We start from the raw sequence: 17,333 nt of genomic DNA on the forward strand, positions 1-17,333 counted from the left end.
AAAGGACAGGATAAAAGGCATACATATCTACAGTTACAATGTGAACTGACTATTACATTTAAAATCTTAAACTAGGAAGAAAAAAAAAATGGTTACAAGAAAAAGTACCTAATCACTCATTTATGACACATACATACAAATAATAATTCACTCGAACCACCATTACTCGAATTTTCAGTATCTCCAAGTAACTTACATTTTCTGGCCGTTTGTCCTATTCTACACGTGTATTTATTTCTCTATTACTCGAAATTCGGTTAAACAAATTTCTCGATTTCTCGAAGCAAACATTTCCTCCCTTGCAGCAAAATATACTCTGTAACTCGAATTTTGTGCAACATTAACTGTGCAATATGGCATTGTGGTTTGTGAGGAACAGTTAACAAGTAAAAAAAGGGTTACAGTGAAGCTAGGAACTAATACGATGGGAATTGAAGAACTCGAACTTCCAGTGATCGGAAAATCGGCAAAGCCCCGCTGTTTCTCGGGTGTCAATTAATTACCAGCCACGTACGAAAGCAAGCCCAGAAGTCACAGATTACAAGCTCCATTTACAAAACTCGGCTGCGTGGTATTGATGAGAAGTTTCAACGTGAAGGGAAAAAAGGTTAATCGCGACAAACAGAAGAGACTAACTGATTTTTTTCCAAAGGAGTTAACGGAGCTATGTTTCTTGTTACACTACTGTATGTACTGTATCCTGTCTTCTAAAAAGTTACTATAATAAGTGTTATAATTAAAGTGATGCCGTAAAACACAGTTTCTTTGTATATTTTTAAGTACTGTTAAAAATAATGTATTCTTTAAAAGCCCAGAGATACATATGATTCAATTATGTGCTATACATGCTCAAAAACAGTATTCTCCATATCTCAAAATTTCGATAACTCGAAATAAAATTTATCACCAAAGGTGATTCGAGATATCAAGGTTCCACTGTATTTATATCACACCGACACTCGCAACAAAATGCATAATAGTTTCCTTTATTAGACTGTAAAATGAACAGAAATATAATTTCATAGGTATCTCTAAACACTTTGAGATAATGTTTATGTTTTTTGGCCATAGCATGAAGAGAAAATACCAGAAACTGTCACCGACACAACTCCCTGAAATACATTGAACTCATTAAAATTATGCAGCAGGAATGAACAAAAAGGCACTGATATAAGAGAAGCTACCACATACAAAACAGATCGGTATGTCTCATACATTATTAACATACGACTATGACATGGGGAACAGCACAGAACTGCTAGAAAAAACACGTGGCCTACAACTCCTAGGAAATTACGCACAGAAACGATGTTAATAGTGCGCTAACCACACAATAAGAAACTCATTCTTTCGTCCCGATTAAATGACTCACTAGCGCGTGCTAGGATTTTCTAGCCTCTCTTGCTTGTAGGACGATTGCCACCCCGAATCTCCAGCCGTAAAGCATACATGCTGCTGTAGCGAGCAGGAAACGCGATACACGAAGGTGGCGGACGATACACTCGCGAAATAAAGCATTAAATAAATAACCTTGAAAATGAGGTTGGGTAAATTACACAAGCACATAAGAATTTATCCTTTATTCTAGGGGAAGAGTATTGACCGTACTGGAGGTTATATTGGTAAAAAATAGGATGAATTAAAAATAAATCAGAAAGCCAGAAGACGAGTTTAAAAAAAGAAAGTTTCCGGGTAAATTGGAAGGGTTGACAGGTATGTGGGACCTATATGGAAAGATAGTGTACGAATTGTAGTTTGTTTTGCAATACATAGTTTGTATTTGTACCCGTTTTGCTTTCATTATCAAACGGAACTTACTTTCTAGACATACCACATATTTCAGTCTCCTTGCTAGAGCTAAGCCAGGAAAGAAAAGAAAGAAAAGACAGCTGCTGCTTCTTTTTCTTCTCTTCCTAACAAAATTACAGTATTACAACTAAAAATATACATTTTAATCACCTTGACAAATGGACAGAGGTAAATGAAGGACAAAACAGCACAAAACTTACCAGAGGAAAGCATTCTTCTGTGGCCTTGGTAAAGACCTGAAGCATCCGATCGTGAACGTTGGTGAGTTTTCTTATTTGGCGATGTAAGAGGAAGGGAAGGGGGAAGAGGAGGAGCTGGAGGCGGAGGAGGAGGTGGGGAGGAAGGGGAATTAGGAGTAGCTAACTCAGGTGGAGGGCCACCTGTGCTGACTCTCAGGCGACGAGACTGATCTACATCTTTTGGCCGGAGTTCATCTGACAAGATCAGGTTTTTCAATTTTGTTCCATGTGACTTTTTTTTAGAAGGAAGATGGGCATCTGAGCTGTATGCATCTAGTAGCCATGCACATTTCAAGGAGAAATCAGCAGATTTTCTACACCTGGAAATACATAACCATCAGTTCGTAAACTTAAAAAAATGACCATAATCCACAAGGAAAGGGGAGAGATGCAAAGAAAAAATTAAATAAAAGGTTATAAAGTAGTTCATTTTATTAAAATCTAGTTATGTAATATTACAAAGAAATGTGCAAGAATATACTGTACATAGGTATGAAAAGTTAACAAGTAATGAGGAAGTTTTTTAAAAATTGATTTATGGCAGAGATATTTCAAAGTCCCTAATAGGGTCAACTGGGGCAAATGTGGGACAGCAAAATGTTGAGGTATAAGAGGGACATCATCATAGCTTCTTATAAGTAAATTATCTGTAAGCTTTATTAGTGGCAATACATTATTGAATGTATGAGTTTATTGAATGGCAGGCAATAACTAAATTACAAAAAATTACCATATGATGAGCAGGAAAAATAATGATAAACACTCATTTTCAGCACAAAAAAATTTATTTCTGGTAAGAATTTTTTTAATTTCTGAGAAAACTGTCGTTAAAACAATTATTTTCAATCCACATTTACAGAGAGCATTGTGGAAATTGTCTCTAAAGCTAAGTATTTGTAGGATCAACATTAAGAAATTCTTTTTTTCATATTCGGGGCAATTGTGGGACATGTTTTGGGGCAATTCTGTGACATTCATGGGGTAAAGTTGAGACAGTTGTTGGACCTGCTTTTAAGTTACTTTAGTTAAAGCCAATTGTATAAAATAAAATAAAATAAAAATAAAATAAAATAAAATAAAATAAAATAAAATAAAATAAAATAAAATAAAAACAAAAAGGATACGTCACTACAGGAATTTTTCAAGACTGCACAGTTCTGCAAAACAGTGAAGGAAAGGCCCTTTCTATTAATCTTGGATGGGCATGTGACTCATTTAGACCCAGAAACTATCATGAAGGCCGTGGGTGAAAACATATGCCTTGTTAAACTCCCTTCTCACACGACAGATCTTCTGCAGACGTTGGATAAATATGGATTTCGCCACTTGAAACAGAACTGGGATAGGGCTGTAACAGCGTGGCAGAGAATGAATCAAAGAAGAATGCAGAAGGCTGAATTTGACATCCTTTGCAAAATTTGGTATACTGCTCTCACACCAGAGACAACTAAGAAAGGTTTTGAGAGTACTGGGATTTTCCCCCTAAATCGGAACAAATATCCCATTGACAGACTAGATCCGATGTTTCGAACGTCTGTTGCTTCAAAGAATTTGGAAAACGTCTGCACCTCCAACGAAGTGGAGATGATTTGACTGCAGTGCTAAAGTCATTACCACAGAAGGATTTTTAGACAAAATAAACAGGACACCATGGAGTAAACAGAAACTGACTAAATCAGAAAAAGTGAAGGCTAGACCGAAACCTAAAACATTAAGGAGAAGGAAAGAAATCAGCAGTGATAGTAAGAAAGACATGGAAGAATGAGAAAGCAGCAGAAGCAGTGATGAGTTTGTAATATCAAAAGTGATTGTGAAGACACCTGTAACTTGATATGTGAAAAGGAGACATCAGATGTAAAAATTAGGTATTTTAGTACACCAGTCAGATTTTGGTTTGGTGAAATTTGAAGTAGCAAGAAAGCAAAAAATCAGTAAATACAGGTATGTATGTATGTATGTATGTATGTATGTATGTATGTATGTATGTATGTATGTATGTATGTATGTATGTATGTATGTATGTATGTATTATACAAAATGTAATTGATGATAATGATGCTGAAGTGATGTGTCTGAAGTGTGTTGACAAACATAATACGGTATTCCAGCCAGATGAAGATGATGCGACATTAATTAGTCATTTGAATATTATGATGAAACTGCCAAAACCTAAATTTGTGTGTATTGGGGATTGTATCCCTTATGAATTTACAGAGTCCATATATGCAATGGAGAAAAAATAGGGCCTAGGTCATTGGATTACTCTGACATATTGTAGACTATTACAGTAGCCTATTCTTTTAGCCAAACATATATTGTATTAGGTGCCCTGTGGCATTTAACATCAATGTGTAGCAAGTGATGTTTTTGCTTTAAAGATCTTTAAAGATCTTTATATCTTGCCCTATTTTACTATTTGGCTGATGATGACACTTGTAATGTGTCGAAACCGGTCCCAATAAACAAGTTGTGACCTCTTTTTAGTTCAATTTACAACGGAGTATTGAAAGGTGGATCCTTCTAATATTGTACATCTTCTCATCATTTGTTTCACAAGTGTTGCTGGCATGCTGGGTGCGCGAATAGCTGATCTTGCGGGATATCGTACTTTGCGAGAGTCGAGACTGTTGGTAACGGAAGTCTACCTCACTCACATTCGAGTTCCGTATATGTCCCGTGAAAGTGCTGTCTCGATAGTAAGCAATGGATTCAAAACTGTGTCTACGGTCACTTACTGTGCGTAAGAAACTTAAAGTTGTAAGCGAAGCTGAAATATACGGAAATCGTGCCATTGGCAGAAAGTACGATATTGATGAATCGTGTATTCATGACTGGCGGTAGAAGGACAAACTTCTAAAACGTAACGGCGATCGCAGAGCGTTCCGTGGGCGGAGTGCAGTGTTACCGGAAATTGAAGAATGACTCCACAAATTTGTGATAGTAAAACATGAGTTAGGATATGGTGTTACTAGTGAAATGTATCAATTGAAAGCACTAGAGATCTCACAATTTGCTTTACGTCGCACCTACAAAGATAGGTCTTATGGCGACAATGGGGTATGAATGGTATGGGAGTGGGAAGGAAGCGACTGTGGCCTTAAGGTACAGCCTCAGCATTTGCCTGGTGAGAAAATGGGAAACCATAGAAAACCATCTTCAGGACTGCCGACAGTGGGGTTCGAACCCACTATCTCCCGGATGCAAGCTCACAGCTGCCCGCCCCTAACCGCACGGCCAACTTGCCCGGTCTAGAGATCTCAAAAGAACTCAAAACACAGGATTTTACTGCAAGACACGGATGGATCCGAAACTTATCAGAGAAAGGGACTGTGCATTCAGAGACGTACGTCTGTTTCACGTCTCCCTGGGACGTATGAAGAAAAAATTAACGGCCTTTCAGTGTCACATTACTTATTTAAGGAAGCAAAATTCTTATTTGCTATCGCAAATTGGAAATACTGACCAGACACCTGTCTATTTTGAAATGCCATTGGAAAATACAGTGGATACGAAGGGTTCTAAAAGTGTAACCATCAGAACAGGTGGTAACGAAAAGCAACAATGCAGGGTAATGTTGTATTAGCGGATGGAACCAAACTCCCTCCATATGTGGTTCTGAAAAGGAAAACACTTCCGAAAGGAAACTTGCCGCCCGGTGTTATTGTTAGAACACGAGTCCGGCTGGATGGACAGTGCGTTAGTTGAGGACTGGGTGAAGTACGTTGGGAACGTCGCCCAGGAGCTTTGTTATAAAAACGAAACAGGCTTGTATTGGACAGTTACCGAGGACACACAACTGACGCTGTAAAAGATATGATGAGGAAAGGAAAAACTGATCTTGCGATAATTCCCGGAGGACTCGCTTCTATTCTACAGCTGTTGGATGTGTGCGTGAACCGGCCTTTCAAAACTGCAATGAAACACTTGTACACCAAATGGATGCCTGATGGAGATCACACGTTAACACCAACCAGACAAGTGAAGAGGCCTGAAGTGGGACTAATATGCAGCTGGATCAAGACCACATGGGCACGCATTCCCAACAATCTAGTGTCCAAAAGCTTTAAGAAATGTGGAATTTCAAATTCAGTGGACGGTAGTGAGGAAGACTATTTGTGGAAAGATGCCAGCAACGAAAGTTCCTGTGGTGAAACTTCAGAAGACGACTGTGAACTGTGAACGATCCGAGTATTGGATCAATTTTATTTACGATTTTTGTGATAATTTTATTAACTGTAAGCCGTTTGAATTTATATATGTGGTATATTTTTAAAAAAATTAAATAGGTATGCAAGTTATTTGATTTTTTTTTTTCCATATTTTGCCATCTCAAATTTAGGGGGCGGTTCTTATTCGGTGGCGGGTGGTATTCGGGATTATACAGATTTGATATCAATATTGGCCTATATTTTAATTGGGCAATATGTATTGACAGTGGTTATTTTTTATCCCAAGTTTTCTGTACTTTGGTAGTAAATAAAAGTGATTATTCTTGCTTTAGGTATCAATTTTTACCAGTTAAGAAGCCTGTTTTTTAATTAATGAAATATAGAGCAATATTATGCCTTTTTTTTTTTTTTTAATCAGTCACATAATATGAATGCACACTATCCCACTTTTGCCTCAGTATCTGTCAAACAAGCTTTCTCACTGAATTATCACTGTGTCCCTCTTTTGCCTCATGCCTGTCCCAACATTGCCCCAAACCAAGGGGTAATTGTGGGACACAGTTTTTGTGGAATTGCTAAACAGTTATAAGATTTTAAAAAATTTCTTCCTGGAAATGAACTGTGGGTACTGAATTACAATAAGTTAACATCATGCCAACTTTCCACTTTGAGATTTAGTGCCTTAGAATTTGAAAGTTTTCATTTCTGTCCCAGAATTGCCCCGACTAACCCTATATCAAGCACGTAGACTGTCAGTGTAGATGCGTAGTTGTTTTGCTGTATTAAGGTACATGGTTATTTTTAATCCATTTTGTACTACAAATTAAACAACAAACCATTCAAAAAATTGAACTTGTTTGAATACTTTCATTTTGTACACCTGTAAGAGGATAGAAGAGATCTTGAAATTAGTTCTTTTTAACAACTCCGCAATACTGTTATATAAGTGTTGCAAGTTATTTCAATTAATTAAAAGTAATGAAACAAAGTGCAATTATTAGAATTTTTTGAGTCTGCATTGATATATGAGCAATAATTTACTAGAGGCAGCAACTGATACTGCAGAACAGGTATAAATTACCACATATAGCGACCCAAAATAGCCATGAGAACTTAATTTTTTTACAACTTGTTTTACGTCACACCGACACAGATAGGTCTTATGGCGACGATGGGATAGGAAAAGACTTGGAGTGGGAAGCAATCTTGCATGGCCTTAATTAAGGTACAGTATTTGCCTGGTGTGAAAATGGGAAACCATGGGAAACCACAGAAAACCATTTTCAGGGCTGCCGACAGTGGAGCTCGAACCCACTATCTCCCGGATGCAAGCTCACAACTGTGCGCCCCTAACCGCATAGCCAACTTGCCCGGTGATAAATTTTTTCCATATAATTTGCATGCAAAGATGAGCCAGAAAGTCTTAAGTAAATTTTATAGGATCAATAGGTTTTGAGCTATTGCACACTGAAGTTTGAATTTAAAGAAAAGTTTCAATATGTTAAAAATACAGCATGTACACAAAAAAGTTAAATACTGTAGAAACAATTTTCATTTTGGTCCATAATATACTGTAGAAATGATTCCAAATATTTTCAGAACGTTCTTACATTAAAATCTGGAGAAAACTTAGGGAAAATTAAGAAGGAAAAAAAAAAAAGCTTTTTTACACTTTATTTTGTAGACATTTTGAGCTCAACTCTTTGTTAAAAATCTTTGTCCAATGAAAATTAACCATAAAAGCCACAATATAATAGAATTTTAAGACCAGAAAACTCACTCAAAATAGTTAATAAACATGCTGGATTCTTGAAAATGATTATTTAAAAATATTTAGAGAAAAAATGTCATAAAAAGTGTAAATTGTATTTAATTTTTAATTATTGTAACAGAGTTGATAAAACTAATATTTAAAAATTATTTTTATTTTCAATAGAACATCTTCAATTGAAAAATTCTAGGTACAACCTTACATAAGGTACACAAAATTTATTGGAAAATACAATATAAAGCAAATATTAACTAAATTATTCCAAACAATATTAAAGCATAGGAAAATGAAAGAGGAAAAAAAAAATCACCAATTCCCATCTTCTACTTCCACATAATACCGTAGTGTATCTTAAAAGAACAATGTTAATGACTGATTTTCTAGACAATGTCTCAACAGTACCACTAATTGTATATTTTGCACAATATTATGAAAAACAAACCGTTTTTAACAATATTATTCACTAACCTGTGAGCAAGATATGGATGAATGACCTCTGCAACATCATGCATCTGGATGTACATACTAACAAGCTGAGGTAAGTAGAAATCAACTTCATGGTCCGGAAAACTGAATACCTTATTACCTACAATAAAAATTAAAAAGTCACGGAATATTAATTACTAATGTAGTGCTAATATATCATATATGAAGTATGAAACATCTCTTAGTAATGCTGGACACACACTATAAAAGGCTGAAACAGGTAGGAAAAATGTATTATTAAGTAATGGGTCTATTCCTCACTTGCTGGCAAGCCCTTTCTCATCAGTACAAATACCCTCAAGTTCTTATCAACAACAACTGATGTAATTACTTCTGAATATTTCAGGTCAGTTACCTCAAGCAGGACGAGTAAAGTATCAAGTGTTGTAACTTCCATAAAGCTCCGTTGTCCAGGGAACGTTGTTCCATATTTCAACACCACGCGCCACACGCATCAGTTGGTCTGAACGAGTAGTGGTTGAGCGCAATGTTGTGTACGCACGACACACTGTATTAAAGGGTGAAATATTGTTTACGTGTGTATTGAGTGGTAAATGTAAAATGTCATCGTGAACATGCCAGGCTGTTTTGTACCCGGTTGTAAATGTGGGTATAGTAAAGGAGATGGTGGGCACATTTTTAGATCTAAACTAAATGGTATGAGTGAAAGAAACAGAAAACTTCCAAAAAGTAATAGAAGAGTGATAACTTTGAACGATTGTGTGACATATATTTTAGTTGAAATAATAACATTAAGTTATTTATTAGACCACCTAATCAATACAAAATCGTCTTGGATGATTTACATAAATTTGTTAGCTAATAGTGGGACATGTTTCGCCTTCTCTGAAGGCATCATCAGCCATAGTCTTAACCTTAAATTAAAAATAAGCGTCTAAATAACATGTAGTGATGAAATGAATTTTAAAATCTTGAAGAGATTTGAAGTAAAATAACATTAAAAATAACAATGATGGTTTGAAAATACAATGTGATGAGATACAATAGTGGAAGTATTAACAAAATTAACCTTAGAAGGCTGCTAAAATAAGTACAATGGAATAAAACAACAGATTGTTATACAACAAGTAGTAAGATTGCATAAAAGTAAAGTTGATAGTAATGGCGGTTATAATTAGACGATGGCGAAAAATCTTATGTAATCAAAGTAAAGAGGAGAGAGTAAAAGTCAAAGTTAGTCGAGAGATCCGAAGTTCATTATGATCTTGAAGATAAAGGATGAAAGTCAGATGCATATGGTGAAGTTGTAGAACACGTTGAGGATATGAAGTTGGTGAATAGAAGTTGAAGAACAGTTTCAAATAGGATCACTATGGACCATCTCAAAATTTGAAGTGATGTTCAAATGTTGTAAATTGTGAGTTTGTAGATATTCTAGTTGAAAAAGCATATACAAGTGGAATCTGTAAATGGAAGCAAGAAACGTAGAGTTAATTGTGTGAAAAGATATTTGAAAAATCTTGAAGTAGAATCGTATGCACTTACCACTTGACGGTGACAAAGATAGCTTGTAATATTATGAGTAAGAAGTATTTGCAACAGTAGACTTCTTGCTACGTGTGTTATAACTGAAGTTTTGTGTTGGAGGGGGATCTGTTTGCGTTGACGTAACTATTAGAGGGGGGCTGCTATTGGTGGGAGGGAAGGAAGAGAGTGTATTACTGCGCGTGTTGTAACGGTGTAAGGCTATTGGAGGGAGCGATGTTCCGGTGGGTGTGGCTATGGGTTTATTGGTTGTATTTGAATTAGAGGTACTAGCGGTGGGGGGAAGGGAGGGGGGTATATTAGCTGTAGGGGAGGTGGGAACTCTAATTGATGTGAGGTTGAAGATTTTTAAGAATTTGTTGGTGAGGGAAGTTGATTCTCGTAATAAAATAAGAATCTGTTCATACAAGGGGCTTTTTTTATCAATAGTGTCATTTAGATTTTTATCTTTATTAAAATGTTGGTCGAGGAAAATAAATAAGTTTTCATATTCTGTCATGAGTTTGCTTTTATCAACTCTTTTTAGGATATGGAGGTCTTGTTCTATTGTGGTGAATTTATGCCCGGTGTCCCTCATATGGTTGGCCATTGCGGAGAATTTGTTGTGTTTTTGGGCATTGTAATGCTCGGCGTATCTGGTAGAGAAGCTGCGGCCAGTTTGGCCAACATAAGAAAAATTACATGTAGAGCATTTCAATCTGTATATTCCTGATCCAGAGTAACTATTGTCTGTGATGTTGATAGAGTTGTGATTGAAGAATAAATTGCGATTAGTGTTTTTTGTTGTGTAGGCTATTTTTATTTCGTGCTTCATTAATGAATTGGTTATCGGGTAAATGCTATGGTTAGTGAACGTGAATTTAGCGTATTTTGGTTTGACGGGTTTTAATGGAGTTAAATTGGTAGCTAGTTTTAGTTTGGTTTTATTGATGATTTTATCAATCATATTCGTGTTAAATCCATTGAATTTAGCTATTTCCTTGATGAATAGTAATTCTTTCTTTAAATTAGTAGAGGACATAGGGATCTTTAATGCTCTATATATTAAACTGTGATAAGTGGCTTTTTTATGTGAGTTGGGATGTAAAGAATCATTTTTTATGGTTGTTGGAGAAAAGGTGGGTTTTCTGTATATTTGGAAGTCGAATTTGTTCAATGCTCGTGTGATTTTGATATCTAAGAAGTTCAGAGAGTTATTGAACTCATCTTCTTTAGTGAATTTAATATTATTATCTAAGTTGTTGAGGAATGATAGTATGTTATTGCTGTTGTTGATTTGTTTATCAATGATAGCTATGGTATCATCAACATAGCGATGCCAAAGACAGAGTCCGTTGATGTTATTAATAATCTTACTATGTTCGAGATTATCTAAGTATATGTCGGCTAGTATTCCAGATAACGGGTCTCCCATCGCTAGACCTTCTTGTTTGTAAATTTTCTTATTGAAGGTAAAATAGTTGTTGTCTAAAACGAAATTAAGTAATTTTAACCATTCATCAATTTCGATTTTACTCAATGTGCTATGTTTCAACAGATTGTTTTTTATGATGTTAATAGTATTGTTGATAGGGATATTAGTATACATGTTGGTGATGTCAAAAGAACATAAAACGTGGTTTGGTTGTAGACTGAACTTATTTAGGGAATTACAGAGTTCGATCGAGTTCTTTATGGGGTTGGAGTTGTGAAATTTGAAGTGTTTTTTTAGGAATTTGTGTAGGAATTGAGAGGTTTTATAGGTAGGACTATTGATACTATTAATTATAGGTCGAATGGGGACATCTTTTTTATGAATTTTGGGCAGTGATCTGACTGTAGGTAATTTTGGGTTCATTACAGTTAATTTCTGATAATCTTGATCATTTAAAATGAAGTTAGAATTTTTCAGAAGGTTCTTTAAGTTACGCTGTATTTTGTTTGTAGGATCTTTGTTAATTAAGGTATAGGTATTGTCTGAAAAAAAGGTTTCAGTTTTATTGATGTAATCTTGTTTGTTCATTATTACTATGGTGTTGCCCTTATCTGCTTTTGTAATTACTACGTTGTTGCTATGGATTTTGGATTTCAGGTTTAGAATTTGTTTCGAGACATTGTGGTTATTATTAGATGTTATCTCATTAATCAAAGTTGGGAGTTTCTTTTTTACTTCATATCGTACGTCATTCTGTTTATCAATTGGGATTTGTTTATCGATATTAGTTTCGGTTTCAGCGATGGTAGTGATGATGTCTTCTGCCTTTTTGTGATTAGGCCAATTATGTTTGATGCCTTTATCTAATAGATTTAATTCTTGGTTAGAGAAGGTTGCATTAGATAGGTTGATTGTAGTGGGAATGTTAGTCAAATGGGAAGGGGACACTTTGTTGTTTGTATTTTGGTCAGGAGTTTTACATTTGTTTTCTTGAAGACTAAGTAATTTATGGTTTAGGGTTTTCTGTTTCTTGTCTAATACGTAAGATAGTTTGAGGTCAGTGTACCTTAAAAATGAGCTCCATTCAAGTGGGGGTAATTTCTGAGAGATGGTCAAATGAGTCCTATATAATTGTAAATTTAGTAAAGATTTCTTCTTGTATAATAGTTTAATTTCATTTTTCAACCATATGTTGTTTACTTTCTTTTGAGTGGCATTAGATTTTGAATAGGGATGACTTTTTCTTTGTAAAGATTTGAGAAATTTAGGTACCAACTCTAATTTCAAGCAATCTTTAAGAAACTTGATATCTCTAGAAATCTTGCCTATTTTAATTTTTAGGTTTAAGTACTTGTTAGGTTTTACTAATGCCTGGTTGGCATTGACATTACATGTAATAAATATCATTTTTGGTCCGTATTGATGATGTAGATTGAAATAATAACATTAAGTTATTTATTAGACCACCTAATCAATACAAAATCGTCTTGGATGATTTACATAAATTTGTTAGCTAATAGTGGGACATGTTTCGCCTTCTCTGAAGGCATCATCAGCCATAGTCTTAACCTTAAATTAAAAATAAGCGTCTAAATAACATGTAGTGATGAAATGAATTTTAAAATCTTGAAGAGATTTGAAGTAAAATAACATTAAAAATAACAATGATGGTTTGAAAATACAATGTGATGAGATACAATAGTGGAAGTATTAACAAAATTAACCTTAGAAGGCTGCTAAAATAAGTACAATGGAATAAAACAACAGATTGTTATACAACAAGTAGTAAGATTGCATAAAAGTAAAGTTGATAGTAATGGCGGTTATAATTAGACGATGGCAAAAAATCTTATGTAATCAAAGTAAAGAGGAGAGAGTAAAAGTCAAAGTTAGTCGAGAGATCCGAAGTTCATTATGATCTTGAAGATAAAGGATGAAAGTCAGATGCATATGGTGAAGTTGTAGAACACGTTGAGGATATGAAGTTGGTGAATAGAAGTTGAAGAACAGTTTCAAATAGGATCACTATGGACCATCTCAAAATTTGAAGTGATGTTCAAATGTTGTAAATTGTGAGTTTGTAGATATTCTAGTTGAAAAAGCATATACAAGTGGAATCTGTAAATGGAAGCAAGAAACGTAGAGTTAATTGTGTGAAAAGATATTTGAAAAATCTTGAAGTAGAATCGTATGCACTTACCACTTGACGGTGACAAAGATAGCTTGTAATATTATGAGTAAGAAGTATTTGCAACAGTAGACTTCTTGCTACGTGTGTTATAACTGAAGTTTTGTGTTGGAGGGGGATCTGTTTGCGTTGACGTAACTATTAGAGGGGGGCTGCTATTGGTGGGAGGGAAGGAAGAGAGTGTATTACTGCGCGTGTTGTAACGGTGTAAGGCTATTGGAGGGAGCGATGTTCCGGTGGGTGTGGCTATGGGTTTATTGGTTGTATTTGAATTAGAGGTACTAGCGGTGGGGGGAAGGGAGGGGGGTATATTAGCTGTAGGGGAGGTGGGAACTCTAATTGATGTGAGGTTGAAGATTTTTAAGAATTTGTTGGTGAGGGAAGTTGATTCTCGTAATAAAATAAGAATCTGTTCATACAAGGGGCTTTTTTTATCAATAGTGTCATTTAGATTTTTATCTTTATTAAAATGTTGGTCGAGGAAAATAAATAAGTTTTCATATTCTGTCATGAGTTTGCTTTTATCAACTCTTTTTAGGATATGGAGGTCTTGTTCTATTGTGGTGAATTTATGCCCGGTGTCCCTCATATGGTTGGCCATTGCGGAGAATTTGTTGTGTTTTTGGGCATTGTAATGCTCGGCGTATCTGGTAGAGAAGCTGCGGCCAGTTTGGCCAACATAAGAAAAATTACATGTAGAGCATTTCAATCTGTATATTCCTGATCCAGAGTAACTATTGTCTGTGATGTTGATAGAGTTGTGATTGAAGAATAAATTGCGATTAGTGTTTTTTGTTGTGTAGGCTATTTTTATTTCGTGCTTCATTAATGAATTGGTTATCGGGTAAATGCTATGGTTAGTGAACGTGAATTTAGCGTATTTTGGTTTGACGGGTTTTAATGGAGTTAAATTGGTAGCTAGTTTTAGTTTGGTTTTATTGATGATTTTATCAATCATATTCGTGTTAAATCCATTGAATTTAGCTATTTCCTTGATGAATAGTAATTCTTTCTTTAAATTAGTAGAGGACATAGGGATCTTTAATGCTCTATATATTAAACTGTGATAAGTGGCTTTTTTATGTGAGTTGGGATGTAAAGAATCATTTTTTATGGTTGTTGGAGAAAAGGTGGGTTTTCTGTATATTTGGAAGTCGAATTTGTTCAATGCTCGTGTGATTTTGATATCTAAGAAGTTCAGAGAGTTATTGAACTCATCTTCTTTAGTGAATTTAATATTATTATCTAAGTTGTTGAGGAATGATAGTATGTTATTGCTGTTGTTGATTTGTTTATCAATGATAGCTATGGTATCATCAACATAGCGATGCCAAAGACAGAGTCCGTTGATGTTATTAATAATCTTACTATGTTCGAGATTATCTAAGTATATGTCGGCTAGTATTCCAGATAACGGGTCTCCCATCGCTAGACCTTCTTGTTTGTAAATTTTCTTATTGAAGGTAAAATAGTTGTTGTCTAAAACGAAATTAAGTAATTTTAACCATTCATCAATTTCGATTTTACTCAATGTGCTATGTTTCAACAGATTGTTTTTTATGATGTTAATAGTATTGTTGATAGGGATATTAGTATACATGTTGGTGATGTCAAAAGAACATAAAACGTGGTTTGGTTGTAGACTGAACTTATTTAGGGAATTACAGAGTTCGATCGAGTTCTTTATGGGGTTGGAGTTGTGAAATTTGAAGTGTTTTTTTAGGAATTTGTGTAGGAATTGAGAGGTTTTATAGGTAGGACTATTGATACTATTAATTATAGGTCGAATGGGGACATCTTTTTTATGAATTTTGGGCAGTGATCTGACTGTAGGTAATTTTGGGTTCATTACAGTTAATTTCTGATAATCTTGATCATTTAAAATGAAGTTAGAATTTTTCAGAAGGTTCTTTAAGTTACGCTGTATTTTGTTTGTAGGATCTTTGTTAATTAAGGTATAGGTATTGTCTGAAAAAAAGGTTTCAGTTTTATTGATGTAATCTTGTTTGTTCATTATTACTATGGTGTTGCCCTTATCTGCTTTTGTAATTACTACGTTGTTGCTATGGATTTTGGATTTCAGGTTTAGAATTTGTTTCGAGACATTGTGGTTATTATTAGATGTTATCTCATTAATCAAAGTTGGGAGTTTCTTTTTTACTTCATATCGTACGTCATTCTGTTTATCAATTGGGATTTGTTTATCGATATTAGTTTCGGTTTCAGCGATGGTAGTGATGATGTCTTCTGCCTTTTTGTGATTAGGCCAATTATGTTTGATGCCTTTATCTAATAGATTTAATTCTTGGTTAGAGAAGGTTGCATTAGATAGGTTGATTGTAGTGGGAATGTTAGTCAAATGGGAAGGGGACACTTTGTTGTTTGTATTTTGGTCAGGAGTTTTACATTTGTTTTCTTGAAGACTAAGTAATTTATGGTTTAGGGTTTTCTGTTTCTTGTCTAATACGTAAGATAGTTTGAGGTCAGTGTACCTTAAAAATGAGCTCCATTCAAGTGGGGGTAATTTCTGAGAGATGGTCAAATGAGTCCTATATAATTGTAAATTTAGTAAAGATTTCTTCTTGTATAATAGTTTAATTTCATTTTTCAACCATATGTTGTTTACTTTCTTTTGAGTGGCATTAGATTTTGAATAGGGATGACTTTTTCTTTGTAAAGATTTGAGAAATTTAGGTACCAACTCTAATTTCAAGCAATCTTTAAGAAACTTGATATCTCTAGAAATCTTGCCTATTTTAATTTTTAGGTTTAAGTACTTGTTAGGTTTTACTAATGCCTGGTTGGCATTGACATTACATGTAATAAATATCATTTTTGGTCCGTATTGATGATGTAGATTGAAATAATAACATTAAGTTATTTATTAGACCACCTAATCAATACAAAATCGTCTTGGATGATTTACATAAATTTGTTAGCTAATAGTGGGACATGTTTCGCCTTCTCTGAAGGCATCATCAGCCATAGTCTTAACCTTAAATTAAAAATAAGCGTCTAAATAACATGTAGTGATGAAATGAATTTTAAAATCTTGAAGAGATTTGAAGTAAAATAACATTAAAAATAACAATGATGGTTTGAAAATACAATGTGATGAGATACAATAGTGGAAGTATTAACAAAATTAACCTTAGAAGGCTGCTAAAATAAGTACAATGGAATAAAACAACAGATTGTTATACAACAAGTAGTAAGATTGCATAAAAGTAAAGTTGATAGTAATGGCGGTTATAATTAGACGATGGCGAAAAATCTTATGTAATCAAAGTAAAGAGGAGAGAGTAAAAGTCAAAGTTAGTCGAGAGATCCGAAGTTCATTATGATCTTGAAGATAAAGGATGAAAGTCAGATGCATATGGTGAAGTTGTAGAACACGTTGAGGATATGAAGTTGGTGAATAGAAGTTGAAGAACAGTTTCAAATAGGATCACTATGGACCATCTCAAAATTTGAAGTGATGTTCAAATGTTGTAAATTGTGAGTTTGTAGATATTCTAGTTGAAAAAGCATATACAAGTGGAATCTGTAAATGGAAGCAAGAAACGTAGAGTTAATTGTGTGAAAAGATATTTGAAAAATCTTGAAGTAGAATCGTATGCACTTACCACTTGACGGTGACAAAGATAGCTTGTAATATTATGAGTAAGAAGTATTTGCAACAGTAGACTTCTTGCTACGTGTGTTATAACTGAAGTTTTGTGTTGGAGGGGGATCTGTTTGCGTTGACGTA

General features: G+C 34.6%; 1 protein-coding gene across 5 annotated transcripts in view; it reads right to left on the minus strand.

Annotated features, from left to right (window-relative positions):
• fwd (phosphatidylinositol 4-kinase beta fwd) overlaps window positions 1-17,333 on the minus strand; it is a 374,395-nt gene that overhangs the window by 161,800 nt on the left and 195,262 nt on the right. For all 5 annotated transcript variants that reach the window (XM_067136952.2, XM_067136953.2, XM_067136951.2 and 2 more), the window contains exons 4-5: window positions 8,457-8,574; window positions 2,010-2,368 (exon numbers count right to left, since the gene is read on the minus strand). In XM_067136952.2, coding sequence (XP_066993053.1) covers window positions 2,010-2,368; window positions 8,457-8,574 — 477 coding nt within the window. The remainder of the gene's footprint in view (window positions 1-2,009; window positions 2,369-8,456; window positions 8,575-17,333) is intronic.

The sequence above is a fragment of the Anabrus simplex genome, chromosome 1, assembly GCF_040414725.1.
Source record: "Anabrus simplex isolate iqAnaSimp1 chromosome 1, ASM4041472v1, whole genome shotgun sequence".
Taxonomy (NCBI): Eukaryota; Metazoa; Arthropoda; class Insecta; order Orthoptera; family Tettigoniidae; genus Anabrus; species Anabrus simplex.